Source organism: Puma concolor, chromosome C1 (assembly GCF_028749965.1).
Source record: "Puma concolor isolate L17-30 chromosome C1, mPumCon1.1.hap2, whole genome shotgun sequence".
NCBI lineage: Eukaryota > Metazoa > Chordata > Mammalia > Carnivora > Felidae > Puma > Puma concolor.
In genome coordinates this window covers 20,863,590-20,880,807 of record NC_141674.1, presented here as the reverse complement: position 1 = coordinate 20,880,807, position 17,218 = coordinate 20,863,590, and the positions used below count along the sequence as shown (strand labels likewise).

The 17,218-nt window shown below is 41.7% G+C and overlaps 1 protein-coding gene across 1 annotated transcript in view; it reads right to left on the bottom strand.

The window, feature by feature from the left end:
- Positions 1-16,680, bottom strand: part of STX12 (syntaxin 12) — a 42,988-nt gene extending 26,308 nt beyond the window's left edge. Inside the window, exons 1-2 of the mRNA XM_025931424.2 lie at positions 16,440-16,680; positions 1,019-1,088 (exon numbers count right to left, since the gene is read on the bottom strand). Of these exons, the coding sequence (XP_025787209.1) occupies positions 1,019-1,088; positions 16,440-16,557 (188 nt within the window). The 5' untranslated portion in view covers positions 16,558-16,680. The remainder of the gene's footprint in view (positions 1-1,018; positions 1,089-16,439) is intronic.
- Between the last annotated feature and the right edge of the window lie 538 nt (positions 16,681-17,218).

The window sequence follows — 17,218 nt, the reverse complement described above, 5'->3', positions numbered from 1 at the left end:
CACGTTCTTGCTTAAAGCTGGTGCTTTTTCAGCTTTATACTTGGCTCCCTACTGTCCTTCATGCTTGACTTTCTGGCTCTCCCCTCCAAAACAAAGAAGCCCTGTACTGTGTAAAAACACATATGGAGTATAAGAGAAGGGAAATTAAAGAGGAAAGAATATGCATTATATTAAATGGGATTGGAAAGTAGTGGAAACCCTAAAAGAGCTCCTTTTAGTCATGGTTTCCTCTACTCTCTCGCCATTTCTGCAAAGGTTTTAAGGGAGGACAGAGAAACCACACTACTAATTGTTAGTGTTTTTTCACTGCAAAGGGGCCTCCAAGATTAAAAGACAAGGGAGTCAAAACAAGAGGCAGTCAATTAAGGGCCTGAACCTCCCAGACATGACTAACACATGACCAACACAAAGATTTTTCACATCTCCCTAGAAAAAGCTCAGAGTAGTAAGTCAGTCTCTCAATTCACACCATCAAGGACAGGAAACACAGAATATCCTTCAATATATCTTAAAGATGAAGAATAAAATTTCCAAAAGCAGAAATGGGGTCAAGGAGGATGTAATAAAAAGATTCATGAGTCCCTACTACCAGTCCATTCTCTTCTCCCTCAGACGCCCCTCCGGTCATTCGGAATACATTTTTCTAGTGTTTATAGTTGGAAATCCCACTAGACTAGATGACCTCTGCAGATCATCAGGAGTCCTGTGCCAACAAGGAGGCTCATTTAGGCAGAATATAGTTTAACAGTGGTAGGAGTTCCCTTCTCTACTTCCTCAAATTCCTAAACTGCCCAAGGAAGAAAGAATCGGAGTTCAAGGATTTTGAAAGGCAATGGAGATCACAAACCATGAATATATTTTGGTGCCCCTCTTCTAGATCCAACTGTTACTTCATGTCCCACTGCCTGTCATTCTGACTCCATAGGCCTGAAACCTAAGTGAGCTGCCATGCAGCAAGGACAGTAAGTGCATCCTAGAGGGCCCTCACCAAACCCAACCTTGTTAGGAAGCTACTCACAGATTTTCCTGTAGTTTGCTTGAGTCCTGCTTAGTTCCTAGTTGGCTCATCAAATTCTTTATCTGAGCAGCTAGGGAAAGGGGGAAAAAGATTTATTTAAAAGAAAAATACATTCACCATGAGCACCCTACTTCTTAGATCGCTGGTCTCTCTCCACATCCTGAATAAGTTCATGCAACTAACAAAAAGCATGCTGTGATCGGGGCGCCTGGGTGGCGCAGTCGGTTGAGCGTCCGACTTCAGCCAGGTCACGATCTCGCGGTCCATGAGTTCGAGCCCCGCGTCGGGCTCTGGGCTGATGGCTCAGAGCCTGGAGCCTGTTTCCGATTCTGTGTCTCCCTCTCTCTCTGCCCCTCCCCCGTTCATGCTCTGTCTCTCTCTGTCCCAAAAATAAATAAATGTTGAAAAAAAAAAATTAAAAAAAAAAAAAAAAAGCATGCTGTGATCAAAACTTTGGCATATACATTCCCTTCTAAAACTAACCGAGGTTCACCTTTCTCCTATAGAGTAACTATGTCACCAAGTAGGGGGTGGCAGTTTCGTTCATCATTCTCAAAGAACTTCCAAAATTTTCTAGATTTCCCATGGTGCTGGTTTAATATTTCAATACCTTTGGAAGGGGCCTTAATACCAAATATCAACTCCTAACAATGAAAATTTAAATTCATAATACAATAATTTTTCTATAGCAAACATTTTGGGAAAGACAATGTACATTTGTTATCAATAATAAATTACTATCAACTGAGCACCTCTATGTGCCAGGCACTATATCAGGAGCTTTGTAGGCGTTATTTTATTAATTTTCATAGCAACAATCCGAAGTAGATATATCTTCATTTTGCAGATGAGGAAATACCTTTAGAAAAGTTATATCAGTTAAATTTACAGAAGTTAATTATGTCAAGATACACAATAAGTGTTAGGGCAAAAAATTCACTCATAGGTACATCAAACTCTAAGGCCTATGTTCTTTTACCTATGTTGTCTTATAGTCAAATATGTGTTTTTGTTCACATAACGTTCTCTATCTTTTCCTAGATATTTTGCTAACACTAGCTCATGTTTAAATTCTAGATATTTAGGCCTCTAACCCTGGACTAGGAAAGCAGAGGTCCAGAGGAAGTGATCATCTATCAGTAAGAAGAAAGACTCTAACACCAGCCTGCCTGGGAATGTGAATGGCCCCATATACCTTACTGATTTGTGTAACAGAAGTAGAGCGCTGATTTCTTTTATTTTTTTCTTATTCTAAGTATTTTTGGGTTTTGTGGGGTTTTTTGAAGTGTAGTTGACCCTTTGATTTCCTTTTTATCCTGCTCTCTGTTCTTTTGCTGGTTGGCAGGGAGGATAAAGAAAATAGATTCATTCATTCATTCACTTGAAGAGATTGGGATTTTGTTTTATTTATTTTCTGTTGTTTGCTTGCTTGTTGTTTTTTTCTTTTAATGTTTATTTTTGAGAGAGAGAGAGAGACACAGCACAAGTCGGGGGGAGAGGCAAGGAGAGAGGGAGACAGAATCTGAAGTAGGCTCCAGGCTCTGAGCTGTCAGCACAGAGCCCAACACTGGGCTCGAAACCACAAACTGTGAGATCATGACCTGAGCCAAAGTTGGACGCCTAACCGACTGAGCCACCCAGGCGCCCCTTGCTTCCTTGCTTGCTTAAGAGCATTCATTATCTTCTATTCCAAGTTGCTGGGGTATAGAACATAATAACAGTGTATTCTTTTACCAGAGGAATCGTGGTTATATTCAAGTTTCACCAGAACTTTAAGAGATAATATAACACAATAGGTATATGACTCCTCCAACTAAAACACAGTTTCCTTTGTGGGGGGCTTTCCTATTCTCTCAGTATTAATGCCAAAGTTTCACTTGTGAGATATCAGATTGCTAAATGACTGCTTAGTGGAAGATGAGGAGGAAGTATATTATATATATTATGGGGGCAACGTATACAATGCTTCCATATCCAGTAAGAAAGAATCTTCACTTACTAGAACTTTGAATTTTAAAAATTAGTAGTTCCTGGGGCACCTGGTTGACTCAGTTGGTTAAATGTCCAACCTCAGCTCAGGTCATGATCTCATGGTTCGTAAGTTCAAGCCCCACATTGGGCTCTCTGCTATCAGTGCAGAGCCCGCTTCAGATACTCTGCCTCCCTCTCTCTCTGCTCTTCACCCCCACTCTCTCTCCCTCAAAAATAAATAAATATACAAAAATAAAAAATAAAAATAAAAATTAGTAGTTCCTGGGATGCCTGCCTGGCTCAGATGGTTAAGCATCTGACTCTTGATTCGTGGCATCCAGCCCCATGTTGGGCTCTGTGCTGACAGCACTGAGCATACTTGGGATTCTCTCCCCTTCTCTCAAAACAAGTAAGTAAACATTTAAAAAAGATTAGAAGACAGAAGAATTTAAAAATTAAAAAAACTACTGTTTTCTTATGATAGGGTGCTCCTTAAAATAACAAAATTTGGGGTTTGGTCTTTTTTTTTTTTCATTTTATTTTTTATTTTTTAAAATTTACATCCTTAGTTAGCATATAGTGCAACAACGATTTCAGGAGTAGATTCCTTAGTGCTCCTTACCCATTTAGCCCATCTCCCCTCCTACAACCCCTCCAGTAACCCTCAGTTTGTTCTCCATATTTATGAGTCTCTTCTGTTTTGTCCCCCTCCCTGTTTTTATATTATTTTTGTTTCCCTTCCCTTATGTTCATTTGTTTTGTCTCTTAAAGTCCTCATATGAGTGAAGTCATATGGTATTTGTCTTTCTCTGACTGACTAATTTCACTTAGCATAATACCCTCCAGTTCCATCCACATAGTTGCCAATGGCAAGATTTCATTCTACATAGTTGCCAATGGCAAGATTTCATTCTTTTTTGATTGCCGAGCAATACTCCATTGTGTATATATATACCACATCTTCTTTATCCATTCATCCATCGATGGACATTTGGGCTCTTTCCATACTTTGGCTATTGTTGATAGTGGGGCTAGGTCTTAATCGTGCCCCTAATTTGGTCACCAAGAATAGTAAAAATGCAAGCTGAGGTTTATTAAGTACCAGTTACCTTACAAAAACACTGATAAACTAATAGCTTCCAAGTCTGATTAGAAACAATGATTAAGCCAAATCTGATTGTTGGGTGACTCTACTCCCAAGTAGAAACTGAACAAACTCATCCTTAGTAATATGTACAAGTTACTTCTCTCTAGCCAAAATCGCTGTCATACGTGTTATAAAACAAAAATTCCAAAGTCAAGAATATATAAACTTGTAGCACTTCAAATTATGATTTTATCTTATTTTGGGACTGTTTTTTGGTTTTTTTTTTTTTTTTAGCAAAAACGTAACTCCAATTTTATAACAGAAATATAGTGTTCAAGTGATTAAAATTGTGCCTTTTGACCAACTTCATAAAATATATTTATTCTATTAAATGAGGGTTTCTTGGGGCGCCTGGGTGGCTCAGTCGGTTAAGCGTCAGACTTCGGCTCAGGTCATGATCTCACAGTCTGAGTTTGAGCCCCGCGTCGGGCTCTGTGCTGACGGCTCAGAGCCTGCAGCCTGTTTCAGATTCTGTGTCTCCCTCTCTCTCTGACCCTCCCCCGTTCATGCTCTGTCTCTCTCTGTCTCAAAAATAAATAAACATTAAAAAAATAAATGAGGGTTCCTTTTAGCTTAATGGTTCCACAGGAAAATGTAAACACCATAATTTTGCTAAGACAGCATCCTACAAGATAAAATTTTTCATCACTAACATATGGAATTTCCCCTTATCTCAGTCAAATAGGAATTAGGATACCACTAGAGCTATCAACTGGCTATCCATACAAATAATTTATAAGAGGGCATTAGCATTAATTGAGCATTTCTTCTGTGCCAGACAATTGGTTAGGTACTTGATGTGATATAATAGAAAATATATTGGGTCTTTGTCCCCAGATCCTGGCACAAAGCACCTAAAACCCTTGGAATTTTGTGCACAATGGGAGTGTCTTTTGTTATTCATAAAGACCCCCTTCTGAGCACACTGAGTTTATGCTCCTGGGGTGATTTAAAGTTAGATAGCCTTAGGCTAGGTGGGGCTAGTCAGAAGAATGACCAAGTGATTAGAAGGTTAGAACTTTCAGTCCCACCCACAGACTTAGGGAAATGGGGGTGGGAGGGTGATAGGCACTACAGATTAAGCTCTATAAAAACTCTTCAAGTACACTTGATGAACTTCTGGGTTGGTCAACAGCTGAAGATACACAGACAGTGTCAGAGGGTGTCCAAGCCCCTTCCTTGAATGGGCATATCTTCTACCTGGCTGTTCCCGAATTATGCTCTCTTATAATACACTGGTAATCTAGTAAGCAAATGTTTTCCTGAATTATGTGAGGTGCTCTAACAAATTAATCAAACTCAAGGAGGGGCTCATGGGAACCTCTGATTTTACAGCCCACTGGTCAGAAGCACATGTGACAACCGAACTTGTAACTGGTATCTGAAAAGGGATAGTCACATGGGACCCAGTCCTTAACCTGTGGGATCTGATATTAACTCCAGGCAGAAGTGTCAGAATTGAGTTAAATTGTAGGAAATCCAACTGGTGTTTGAAGAATCTCAGAATTGTCTGGTGTATGGAAAACCCACACATCTGATGTCAGAAGTATTTAAAGTGGAGGAAACACAGGAGTATTTTTCCTTTACACTTGATAAGCATTATCTTATTTGATTCCAAAAACCCTTTGCATAAGCATTATGCTCTCAATATTATAGATGGGCTCACTGAGGCTCACAAGCACAACAACACTCATTTATTCATCCATCCATCCGTCTCTCCATTCATTCAGAATACCTACTTTACACTGTCCTATGCTCTAGAAGAATCTGCTCTCAAGAAGGTAACATTTTAGGAGCACCTGGGGGGCTCAGTCTGTTAAGCCTCCAACTCTTAATTTTGGCTCAGGTCACGATTTCACTGTTTGTGAGATCAAGCCCCACATCAGGCTCTGTGCTGATAGCGTGAGCCTGCTTGGGATTTCTCTCTCTCCCTTTCTGTCTCTCTGTCTCTCTCTCTCTCTGTCTCTCTCTGCCTTTCCCCCAAGCTCGCTCTCGATCTCTCTCTCTCTCAAAATAAATAAACATTTTTTAGAAAGAGAAGCTAACACTTTAAAGAGACAATAAGTATATATCTGGTGGTGATAAGTACTATAAAGAAAAATAAATTCAGGTAAGGGCTGGAAAGACAGGGCAAGGAGAGGGTGCTCATTTTACACAGGGTGGTTAGAGAAAACCTCTCTGAGAAGGTGACACAGAGAAGAGATCTAAAGGAAGTGAAAGGTCAAGTTATGCAAATATATGGGGGAGAAGCTTTCTAACAAAGAGAGTATTAAGGCAAAGTCCCAAGGCAAGAGTGCTTCCTGTGAAGGAGGAACAGTGAGGAGACCATTGTGGCTAAATAGAGCAAGCAAGAGAGAGGAAAAGTGGACAGAGGCAGAGGCCAGATTATATAGGGCCTTGTAAACTAGATCAAGGACTTCAACTTGTAATGAAATGGGAAGCCACGGAGTATCATAATAACCAGAACTCAAGCCCAGGGCAAATTCCAAAGGCTATATTCTTCGCGCCACATTATGTTTTCTCAAAAGGCTGACACTAAATGGAAACAGAATGAAGTAACACAGGGCAGGTCTCAATTCCAGTGTTCCACTTAGCCCCACCCTGCTTATCTGATAACTCCCCAACTGAACAGCTCTCTGCTCCAGGTAGACTGATGCCCTTGCTCTAACCTGTTCTCTTCCCAACTCCCTCCCACCTTTGGGAACACTCCTGTGTACTCACCAGAGTCCAGCAGAGTGCCAGGCACCCAGTGGGTACATAAGTCATTGTTGACTGAGTTAACCTCCCTTTTATATCATGACACTTTATTTAAGACAAAAGCTATGAATGAACATGAGCGAGGAATAATTGAGACCTGACCTCTAAGCCAGATTTGACCACTAACTAGATGTATGGCACCAACCAAGTTCATTTCATGTAGTTGGGTTTCTTTTCACCAAATGTCTGTGGCATTCAGGTTTAACTTGCATATATTGAGTACTAACTATCGTTATAATACTAGTTGTGGGGGTGAGGTGTTTTCTCATTATAAAATCTTGTTTTTTCTTTTTCTTTAAACATTTTGTAGTATTTATTTTTGAGAGAGAGAGAGAGAGAGAGAGAGAGACAGACAGACAGAGAGGGAGACACAGAATCTGAAGGAGGCTCCAGGCTCTGAGCTGTCAGCACAGAGCCCGACACAGGGCTCAAACTCACAAACCATGACCAGAGCTGAAGTCAGATGCTTAATCAACTGAGCCACCCAGGCACCACCCTCCTTTTTGTTTTTTAAGTTTATTTATTTTGAGTGAGAGAACGACAGCATTAGTGGAGGAGGCACAGAGAGAGGGAGAGATAGAGAATCCAAGCAGGCTGTGTGCTGTCAGCGCAGTCTGATGTGGGGCTCAAACCCAAGAACTGTGAGATCTTGACCTGAGCCGAAACCAAGAGTCAGTCACTTAACCAACAGAGCCACCCGGGCGCCCCTCCTCATAAAATATTTACACCTATGTGAGGATGAAATGATCTCTGAGTATTCCCATCACTCCTCAGTGCTAAAATTCAACAATATGAATAAGCATAGTCCCAGAACGATGCTATGTAACCAAGGAGTGTTTTTGGCAAGCCAGAGTTTGGCTTAGAGAGGTTCCACGTGTGTACAGATGAGACTGGACTGAGTTTGTGCCTCTGGAGAGCAGGGACCACATTCTACTCATTTTTGTATTTGCGTAACACACTCCCCCCTCCAGAAAGTAGTTGGTTGAATATATGATGACACATTAAGGTAGATCTTTAAAAAGTTCAAGGAAACAGGGGCGCCTGGGTGGCGCAGTCGGTTAAGCGTCCGACTTCAGCCAGGTCACGATCTCACGGTCCGTGAGTTCGAGCCCCGCGTCAGGCTCTGGGCTGATGGCTCGGAGCCTGGAGCCTGTTTCCCATTCTGTGTCTCCCTCTCTCTCTGCCCCTCCCCCGTTCATGCTCTGTCGCTCTCTGTCCCAAAAATAAATAAAAAACATTGGAAAAAAAAATTTAAAAAAAAAAGTTCAAGGAAACAGAGCTCCTATCATTGACTGTCTTTATAAAGTAGAGCACTCTCCTTAGAAACGCTAGAGATATGTCAAAGTATCAAGTTATTAATCATCTATCAAAACATTAAATACCCAGGGCACCTGGCTGGCTCAGTCAGACAAGCATGCAACTCTTGATCTCAGGGTCGTGAGTTAGAGCACCACGTTAGGTGTAGTGATCACTAAAAAATAAAATAAACTTTAAAAACTTTATTAAATAGGGGCGCCTGGGTGGCTCAGTCGGTTGACCGCCCGACTTCGGCTCAGGTCATCATCTCCCAGTTCATGGGTTTGAGCCCTGCATCAGGCTCGGTGCTGACCACTTGCTCAGAGCCTGGAGCCTGCTTCAGATTCTGTGTCTCCTTTGCTCTCTGCCCCTCCTCCACTCATGCTTTGTCTCACTCTGTTTCTCAAAAATAAGTAAATGTAAAAAAAAAATTTTTTTAAGCTTTATTAAATACCCTAGAGAGCAGTGGGAATTTTCTAGCACATGGGGGGAAAATCAATTAAAATCAGTTGTTCTTTGTGTATTCTCAGCTGAGAACTTTTTCATCTAGATTCTCCTGACTTCTCTTGTTTGTTGAGGTTACCTGAATTTGTTGGGGGAGGGTTATGAAAGTGCAGGAGAGGGGGACTTAAAAGGCCATTTGCTAGCTAAGCACCAAAATCAATCTATGCCTCCATCAAGTCTTTCTAAATTCCTGAATATTAAAGCATTTTCCTAAAAGTTTCCAGCAAGACTCAGGTATCAGATACCCCAAAACTCAAATCATAAGGGGAGTAGTGTCTTACTTTACTAGAATCCAAAGAAACAGAATTTTTTGTATACTGCCCTGCATAACCACCAACACCAGGGGGTTACTAAAAACTAATGACTCAATGAGGGGCGCCAGGGTGGCTCAGTCAGTTGAGCATCTGACTCTTGGTTTCGGCTCAGGTCATGATCTCAGTTTGTGAGTTCGAGCCCTGGGTCAGGCTCTCGGCTTTGGGGAGCCTGCTTGGAATTCTGTCTCTCTCTCTCTCTCTCTCTCTCAAAAATAAATAAATAAACATTAAAACACAAATAATGACTCAATGAGCCATCTAGTTTCCATTGAAGAATTTCACCCCTTAATGAGCTTAAGGCACAAAAAGGAATAGAATGTTCATATATATAGTTATTTTCACTGGAGTGTACATAAAATATCAAAAAGTAAAGTGATATTTTTGCGAAGATTTTTATTAAATGGGTTGAATCTAAAAGGGTTTTCTGGTCATCTTGACTAATGAGAAAACCCTTTTTCTAAGCATTCTAGTAAATAAAAGTTTTACCTTAGACTGATTTGCTACAACCTTTTGGATGAAAAGAATCCTCTATGAAATGCTGCATAATCCTGGAAACCAGATGACTAGGCCAAATGGAAAGACAAGTCCTTCAGTTCTGTGTAAGCAATTTTGTTATTTTTAAAACTAGACCTCAAGTTCCATCACCGATATCCTATTTTTAAAAGCATGTCCTGGCTAAAACTTTTATGAAGACTACAAAACAAATCAACTTATTATACATCACAGTTGATATCCACACTGCAAACTACTCTATACTGAACACTCTTTATGTACTTTCAGCTGATATCAGTTTTAAGCAGAATCTGAATCTCCGAATGAACCTAAATCCAAATCAAGGTCTAGTCATATCAAAGCAACTACTGTCATAGTATATTAAAAAAACAAATATAAATTCAAAGAAAAAACATTATTTACACCAAATGGGAAAATGAAGGCCTATGTGGTGATTAAGACAATAAAGTCATCTCAGTGTGTTACTCTGAAAATTAGGTTTATATTCTGTTTTCATACAACGAAAATGACCTGACTTTAAAAAAAGTAGCCACTCTATTACAATAGGAAAGCTCTAAACCAAACTGAACATGAGCACTAAATATCAAAGGTCAAAATATGTAATGGTTAATTAAGAGCACAGGCTCTGAATTAAGACCGCCTATGTGTTACTCCTGGCTCCACTACTCCTTAGTGTTATGATCTTTTCTTTTCTTTCTTGTTTTTTAAGTTAGCTCTATGCCCAACGTGGAGCCTGAACTCATGATGCCAAGATCGAGAGTCACATGCTCCACTGACGGAGCCAGCCAGGCGCCCCGACTCAGCTTTCCTATCTTGAGCAAAACACTCCACTCCTCTGTGCCTCAGTTTCCTCACCTAAAAAATGGGAATAACAAGAGAACTTTCATATGGTTTTTGAGAGAATAAAATAAGATAATACGGGGCTAAATTTAGAACAGTGTCTGGCACAGAAAAGAACTCAATGAAGGATAGCTATTATTATCAGACTCAAGACCAAGAACAACATACTCAGCAATGATAACATCAATTGAGTACATACTGAATGCCAACGACATAACCATTGCTGTGCCAGACACCGGAGCTAAAGAGAACTATACAATGCATGCTGTCTCTATCCCCAGAAAACTAAAAGTAATCTCTCTAATTAGAATGACAAGGTTAAAAAAAAAAAAACGAATTAAAGAATACTGAATATAAATAAATGCTAAACTGTGAAAGAAAAGTGCCTGTGAATTCAAAGAAAAACAACAACATAAAAGGATAGTTAACATTTCTTAAACATTTACTATGTTGCAGGTGCTGGTTTTTTTTTTTTTTTTTTTAATTTTTTTTTTCAACGTTTTTATTTATTTTTGGGACAGAGAGAGACAGAGCATGAACGGGGGAGGGGCAGAGAGAGAGAGGGAGACACAGAATCGGAAACAGGCTCCAGGCTCCGAGCCATCAGCCCAGAGCCTGACGCGGGGCTCGAACTCACGGACCGTGAGATCGTGACCTGGCTGAAGTCGGACGCCCAACCGACTGCGCCACCCAGGCGCCCCAGGTGCTGTTTTAAGCAATTTTCATAATTACCTCATTCAAGTCTCAAAGCCCTATGAAGTAGATTATTTATTATTTTTACTTTAAAGATGAGGAAATTGAGAAATAGAGCGGTAAAGCAGTATGTCTACACAGGTAAGTAAGAAGCAGATCTAGGATTCAAACCCGGGCAGTGTGACTCCTGAAACTGCTCACCTAGCTACTAAAGCATAGTGGGGCAGGAGATTCGACCAATAATATCACCATTTACTGAATGTCTACTATGTGCCAAGCACTCTACTTTCAAATGCCCCATTTTAACAATTCCATTCATTTCACACCTGGGGTTGCAACAAAAAAGGGAAATAAGCTGCCCAAGGTTAACAGTGCACAGAGGGGCGAGGACTCAGTCACCGAAGGGCTGACCTGAAAGCTCATGCCCCTTCTGACTTCACTTTCTTTCAAAAGCAAAGGAAGGCTTAGTTGCAAGGGGTAGGGTTTAAGCACAACTCAGAGGATTTGTATAATTTAGATAGTGAGGTAGGGAAAGATATTAAAGAAAGGAGGAACAGAAGGTGCAAAAACTTGAAGCAAAAACCAGTGTTTAAGGATGTTAAGAAAAATAACCTGCTTATAGCAAAGAGTGAAGATAAGTAGAAAATACGGCTAATTTGGGTTAAGATGACAGAGACTGAGTCGGTAGAGCAAATGACTCTTTTTTTTCTTTTTAAATTTTTTTAATGTTTATTTCTGAAGGAGAGAGACAGCGTGAGTGAGGGAGGGGCAGAGACAGACAGACAGACAGACAGACAGACACACACACACACACACACACACACACACACACACACACACAGAAGCCCAAGCAGGCTCCAGACTCTGAGCTGTCAGCACAGAGCCTGATGCAGGGCTTGAACTCACGAACTGTGAGATCATGACCTGAGCCAAAGTTGGACGCTTAACCTACTGAGCCAACTGGGCGCCCCTAGAGCAAATGCCTCTTAATCTTGGGGTGGTAGGCTCAAGCTCCACCTTGGGTGTAGAGATGGCTGAAATATAAAATCTTAAAAAAAAAATGATGACAAAGAGTGAAAACAAAGAAAGTTAAGATATGATGCAGCAGACAACAGAGAGCCACCACAGGCTCTTGAGGAGGTGAGTGGTATAATCAAAACAGGATTTTAGGGGCGCCTGGCTGGCTTGGTCAGTGATTTCGGCTCAGGTCATGATCCTGCAGTTCATGAGTTTGAGACCTGAATCGGGCTCTGCGCTGACAGTGCAGAGCTTGCTTGGGATCCTCTGTCTCCCTCTCTCTCTGCCCCTCCCTCACTCACGCTGTCTCTCTTTCTCTCAAAATAAGTAAATATACTTAAAAAAACAAGCCAGGATTTTAGACATACTGCTGATACATTATCAGGATGAAGAAGAATGGAAACAGAGACACTGAGAGTTTGCTGCTGCGATACACATGTTGACATCATGAAGATTTACGAGATGGCAATGAAATAAAAAGCAAATGGCAAATGCAAAAATAACTGTGAAAGACCACCCATGGGATTTCACAGTAATCAGTTTTAAAAATTCAACTGCCTTTTATTTATTTATTTTTAGTTAAAAAACTGTTATCAATAAATAAGCAATATTAAAGAACAGCAATGCTGCTCTTGGAAGCAAAGCTAACTTGGAGGCTATTAGGTCTTTTCCTATATCTGACACAGCAATACTTGCCCAGACCCTTCACTCCATAATAGGCAGAGTTAAGTATATTTCTTCTGTACCCCACACATACTGATAACAACCCTTGCTGTACCAGGCAGTCAGCCTTAGCTGTATCTATATCAACTCACATGGTGGCCTGCCATATTTCAGCTGATATGCTCAGTAATTCCAAACCTACATCTGTGGCTGGACAGCTGAGAAAAAAGAATAGCTATTCTCTCAAATTTTCAATGGGTAGAGTGCTTGCAGGGCTCTCTGGACATGGGTATATGTCTGTGAGCTCAATTTGAGAGTGTGTACTTAGTATGTCTGCCATGTCTGGGAGAGGTTTGGGGAAAGTCACCAACCTCATAACAGGGTAGAAGCAATGTCACCCTACTAATTTCAAATTCCCCATTCCTCATCTAACAACCCTAAGGGAAGAATTCCAACTCACGCTGCCTAGGGTCATAAGATGTGGTAGGTACCACCCAGTACAAGGAAACTGAGGCAGTAAGAGTTCAAAGATGGTGGAAAAACCTCATTCACTTTAAATATACTATTTATTAAGCATCAAAACCCTAGGGGTGCCTGGGTGGCTCAGTCAGTTGAGCGTCCGACTTCAGCTCAGGTCACGATCTCATGGTCTGTGAGTTCAAGCCTCGCGTCGGACTCTGTGCTGACAGCACAGAGCCTAGAGCCTGCTTCTGATTCTGTGTCTCCCTCTTTCTCTCTGTCCCCTCCCCCGCTCATGCTCTGTCTCTCTCTCTGTGTCAAAAATAAATAAACATCAAAAAAAATTAATAAAAAAAAAAAAGCATCAAGACCCTAAATGATAAGATGTTTGGCTACGTCCCTGACTTCTTACTATGCTCCCCTTCTTTAACTGCAGTCCGGCCACACTAGCTTCCTTGCTATTCTTTGAACACACTAAGGTCTTTGCTCTTACTATAACCTCTGCCTAGAATGCCTTCCCCCAGCTACTCACATGGCTCTCTCCCTCACTTCATTCAGGTGTCTATTCAAATATCACCTCCTCACAGAGCCCTTCCTTAACCATCTGATCTAAAATACAGAACACCCACCCTCTTTCTCTCTTCATTCTCCATCCCCTTACCCTATTTTCTTCATGGCATTTAATCATTACTGGATATTTATATATGTATACACACACACATAGGTACACACACATTCTCAGGGCAGCAATTCTGTCTGTCTTGTTCATCACTCCAATCCCAGCGCACAGAGGGTGCTCAAAGAATATTTGTTGAACAGTACATGTATGAATCTATCATATATTTGGGACTGAGATAAGTACTAGAAATATAAAGATGAATAAGTCATGCCCCATGCTTCTTCAAAGGGGCTAACAATCTAGCAAGGGAGGTTAGACACACCACATGAGAAAGTTCTATGGCCTCAGGTATTCCCCACTTTCCTATGGAGAGTTAAAAAAAAAAAAAAAAAAAAAAAAAAAGGTCACTCGGAAGTTGAAGGGCTGCTACAAACTGTAATATTAATTAAAAATTATAAAAAAGCTAATTACTGGTCATAAGAGACAGATGTGGTTCCAAATTCAGGTATTGCCATTTATTAGCTCGGTAATTATTTAAACTTTCTCAGTCTGCTTCCTAACCCATACAAAGAAATAATATTGGTAGCTACTTCACAGAGTAGTTAAAAAAAAAAATAAGATAATGCATATAAAGCACTTTTTGCATTGCCTGGCACACAGTATGTACTCAAAAATAACCTATTAATGTTATTAACAGTTGACTCCAATGATCCCTTGAGCCCAACACCCAACCAACAGCTAAATCCTGTCAAGTCTATTACCAAAGAAGCCTATCCTTTCCTTCCTTTTCATTTTCACAGCTCCTAATTGGTGTCTCTAATTCCAGTCTCTCCCTTCCAATTCAATATATATACTCCTGAAGAATTAAATCCAAGCCCCCTTAGTTTAACACTTAAAGCCTTTCAGGTTTGGGCCCCAAATTAACTTTTCCAACCCAATTCTCCGCTACTTTCTGGAGTCCACTCCCGCAGCCAAATTAAATCATTCTACTTTCCTATATATACCCCATACTTTCCCACCAGCATGCCTTGTGCGTTTTATTTCCTTCTCTACTGTCTAAAATTCGAATCCTTTCCACCACTTTCTGGACCTAGCTCAAATGCCATAATGCCTTCCCAGGTTCCTCCCAAATGAAAATGGTATCATTCTCCCCTGAACACCTGCACAATGTTATTATATACCTCTTCTGTAGTACTGATCACTTGCAACTTTGTATTTCAGTTGTTACAACTCCACAGGCTCCCTGGTGAAAGAATCTATGCCAGTTCCTACACTTACCACATGCCTAATACTCAAAAAAACCAAAACAAACAAACAAAAAAAACCCACGTAGGATGAATATTTCAGACATTAAGATTACACTTAGCCTCAACAATAAACTTTCAGCCTTGAAGTAGACTCTTGTGACCTAACTGGTATTACAGCTCCCTCACAAAAGGAGGAATTACAACACAAAATACTATACTTTCTAACCAGTGGTCATATTAATTTTTTTTAATTTCTATAATATACAGGCCACATATTTATTCTTCCTTCCACTTCCATATCACCCAGTCTCACGCTCTTCATCAGAAACTTTCCCCCCTCTTTATGTAGAACGTAATTATAATTCAGGACCAGCTGAGTTCTACCTATTAAAAGAGTACAGCCAAGCTCACAAAAACACAATAATAAATGAGGATTCTTTCCAAGTCAAGTTGTGCTGCTGACCTGTTTATAAGGCTCTGAGATGATTTTCAAGCACAAGAAACAGGCTGCATTTGACTCAATCAGTCCTACTCAGAACCTAATGATGGGGAGGTGGTTTTAAGACAAGCAATGACATTCTGAAATCCGCCACTAACTCTGTCATGTCTTACTTGCTGTGTGAATGTGGCCAAGTCCCTGAGCTTCTCTGTGTACGAGATTTGTTCAAAAAAGCGGCTAAATCGGGAAGGAATGCAAAAACTTCATCGGCTTGAAATCCAAAAATACGTGCACATCTTATGCTACAAAAGACAAAATCATGTAAATCCAAATGTTTTCGGTGAATTCTCTTTATTAAAACAGAAGTCACCTCGTCCCTCAAATACAAGTTATTGTATCTGATTTCCAAATTCATCACAGGGAGAGCTGGGTCGCCCAAACACATGCCCTCTCCACTTCCCTTAATTGAAAGCTGCTAATTTCCAAGGAGCAAGAAGCTGAGCGGAATGTAAACCTAAAATCTACCTCAGTAAACAACTCCTGATCCAAACTGGCCAAAGAGGAAAGAGAGGTGGGTGGGGGGAAGGCGGATGACAGGAAAAACTCGGCTGACCACTGCGCCAAGTCAACTCACTCACTATTCCCGAGGTGACACACACACCCCTCCCACCCTAGGGCTGTCAGGACTGCTGTTTCGGCCCCAAGACCGTGAGAGGAGAACACCAGAGAAGAAACTCAAGCTTCAGCTGGGGCTCGGGACCCTCGGGGAGGCTGGGCCTGATAGACTCGGGGATGGCAACCCGCCACCCCCACAGGAGAGCGCCCGAGATGGCCTCAGGTGTGGCCTTAGCCGTAGCCTCGGCCGGGCTCCGCGTCCCGGCACCCTCACCCAGGCCTGTCCCCGGGACGGCCCCTGCCCCCCAGCCCTGTACCGCGGCTCACTGGCTTGGCTGATCCGCTGGATGTTGCCGCTGCACGTCTGGATGATGCTGTTGAAGTCCCGGAGCTGGGGCCCAGAGGACCCCGGGGTCCGATACATGTCTAAGGGACCGTAAGACATGATGAGGAACTGAGGCCGACTCGCCCTGCAGCGCTTTCCTACCGGAAGCAGCCACCAGACTGGACCCGCACCCTGACGGGGAAACCGAGAAGAGAAAGGGCGGGGGAGGGGGCTAGGGCTGCGTGCGCACTAGCCCCACCTCCACGCAGCGCGCATGCGTCCGTCCCGCCCCGGGCCACTGCGCAGGCGGCGCTGGATCTGGTGCCCGGGACAGTAGCTTAGAGACAGGACGCAACGGCTTTGGAGAAATGGGGCGGGGCGATGACGTCATACGGTTGGGGCTCGGATTGGAGGAGCTGCTGTGACAGTGTTGTTGCTCGCCAGAGCACGGTGACAGGAGGCAAGAATTTTCGATTAGCATAAAATTGTACCGATGATCTCAGCCCTAACATCCTAGTCTGAGAATTCAGGCCCAAATATGGGAGAATTCGACAACCTTGACCCTCAGATCCGTAACCAAACTCCTGAAATCCCTCACTCTACTTCCATCCTCTAGGGCTTTCATAGTATTTGCGGAGCACTTTAATGGTTTACAGACGGCTTTTATTTCTTCCTCCACCCCTCTTCTAATCTAAACAATAAAGCGATGATAATATTTCTTATTGACAACATACTATGTATGAATCTTCACTGCAATTCGCTGTTCATAAGCTCTATCATA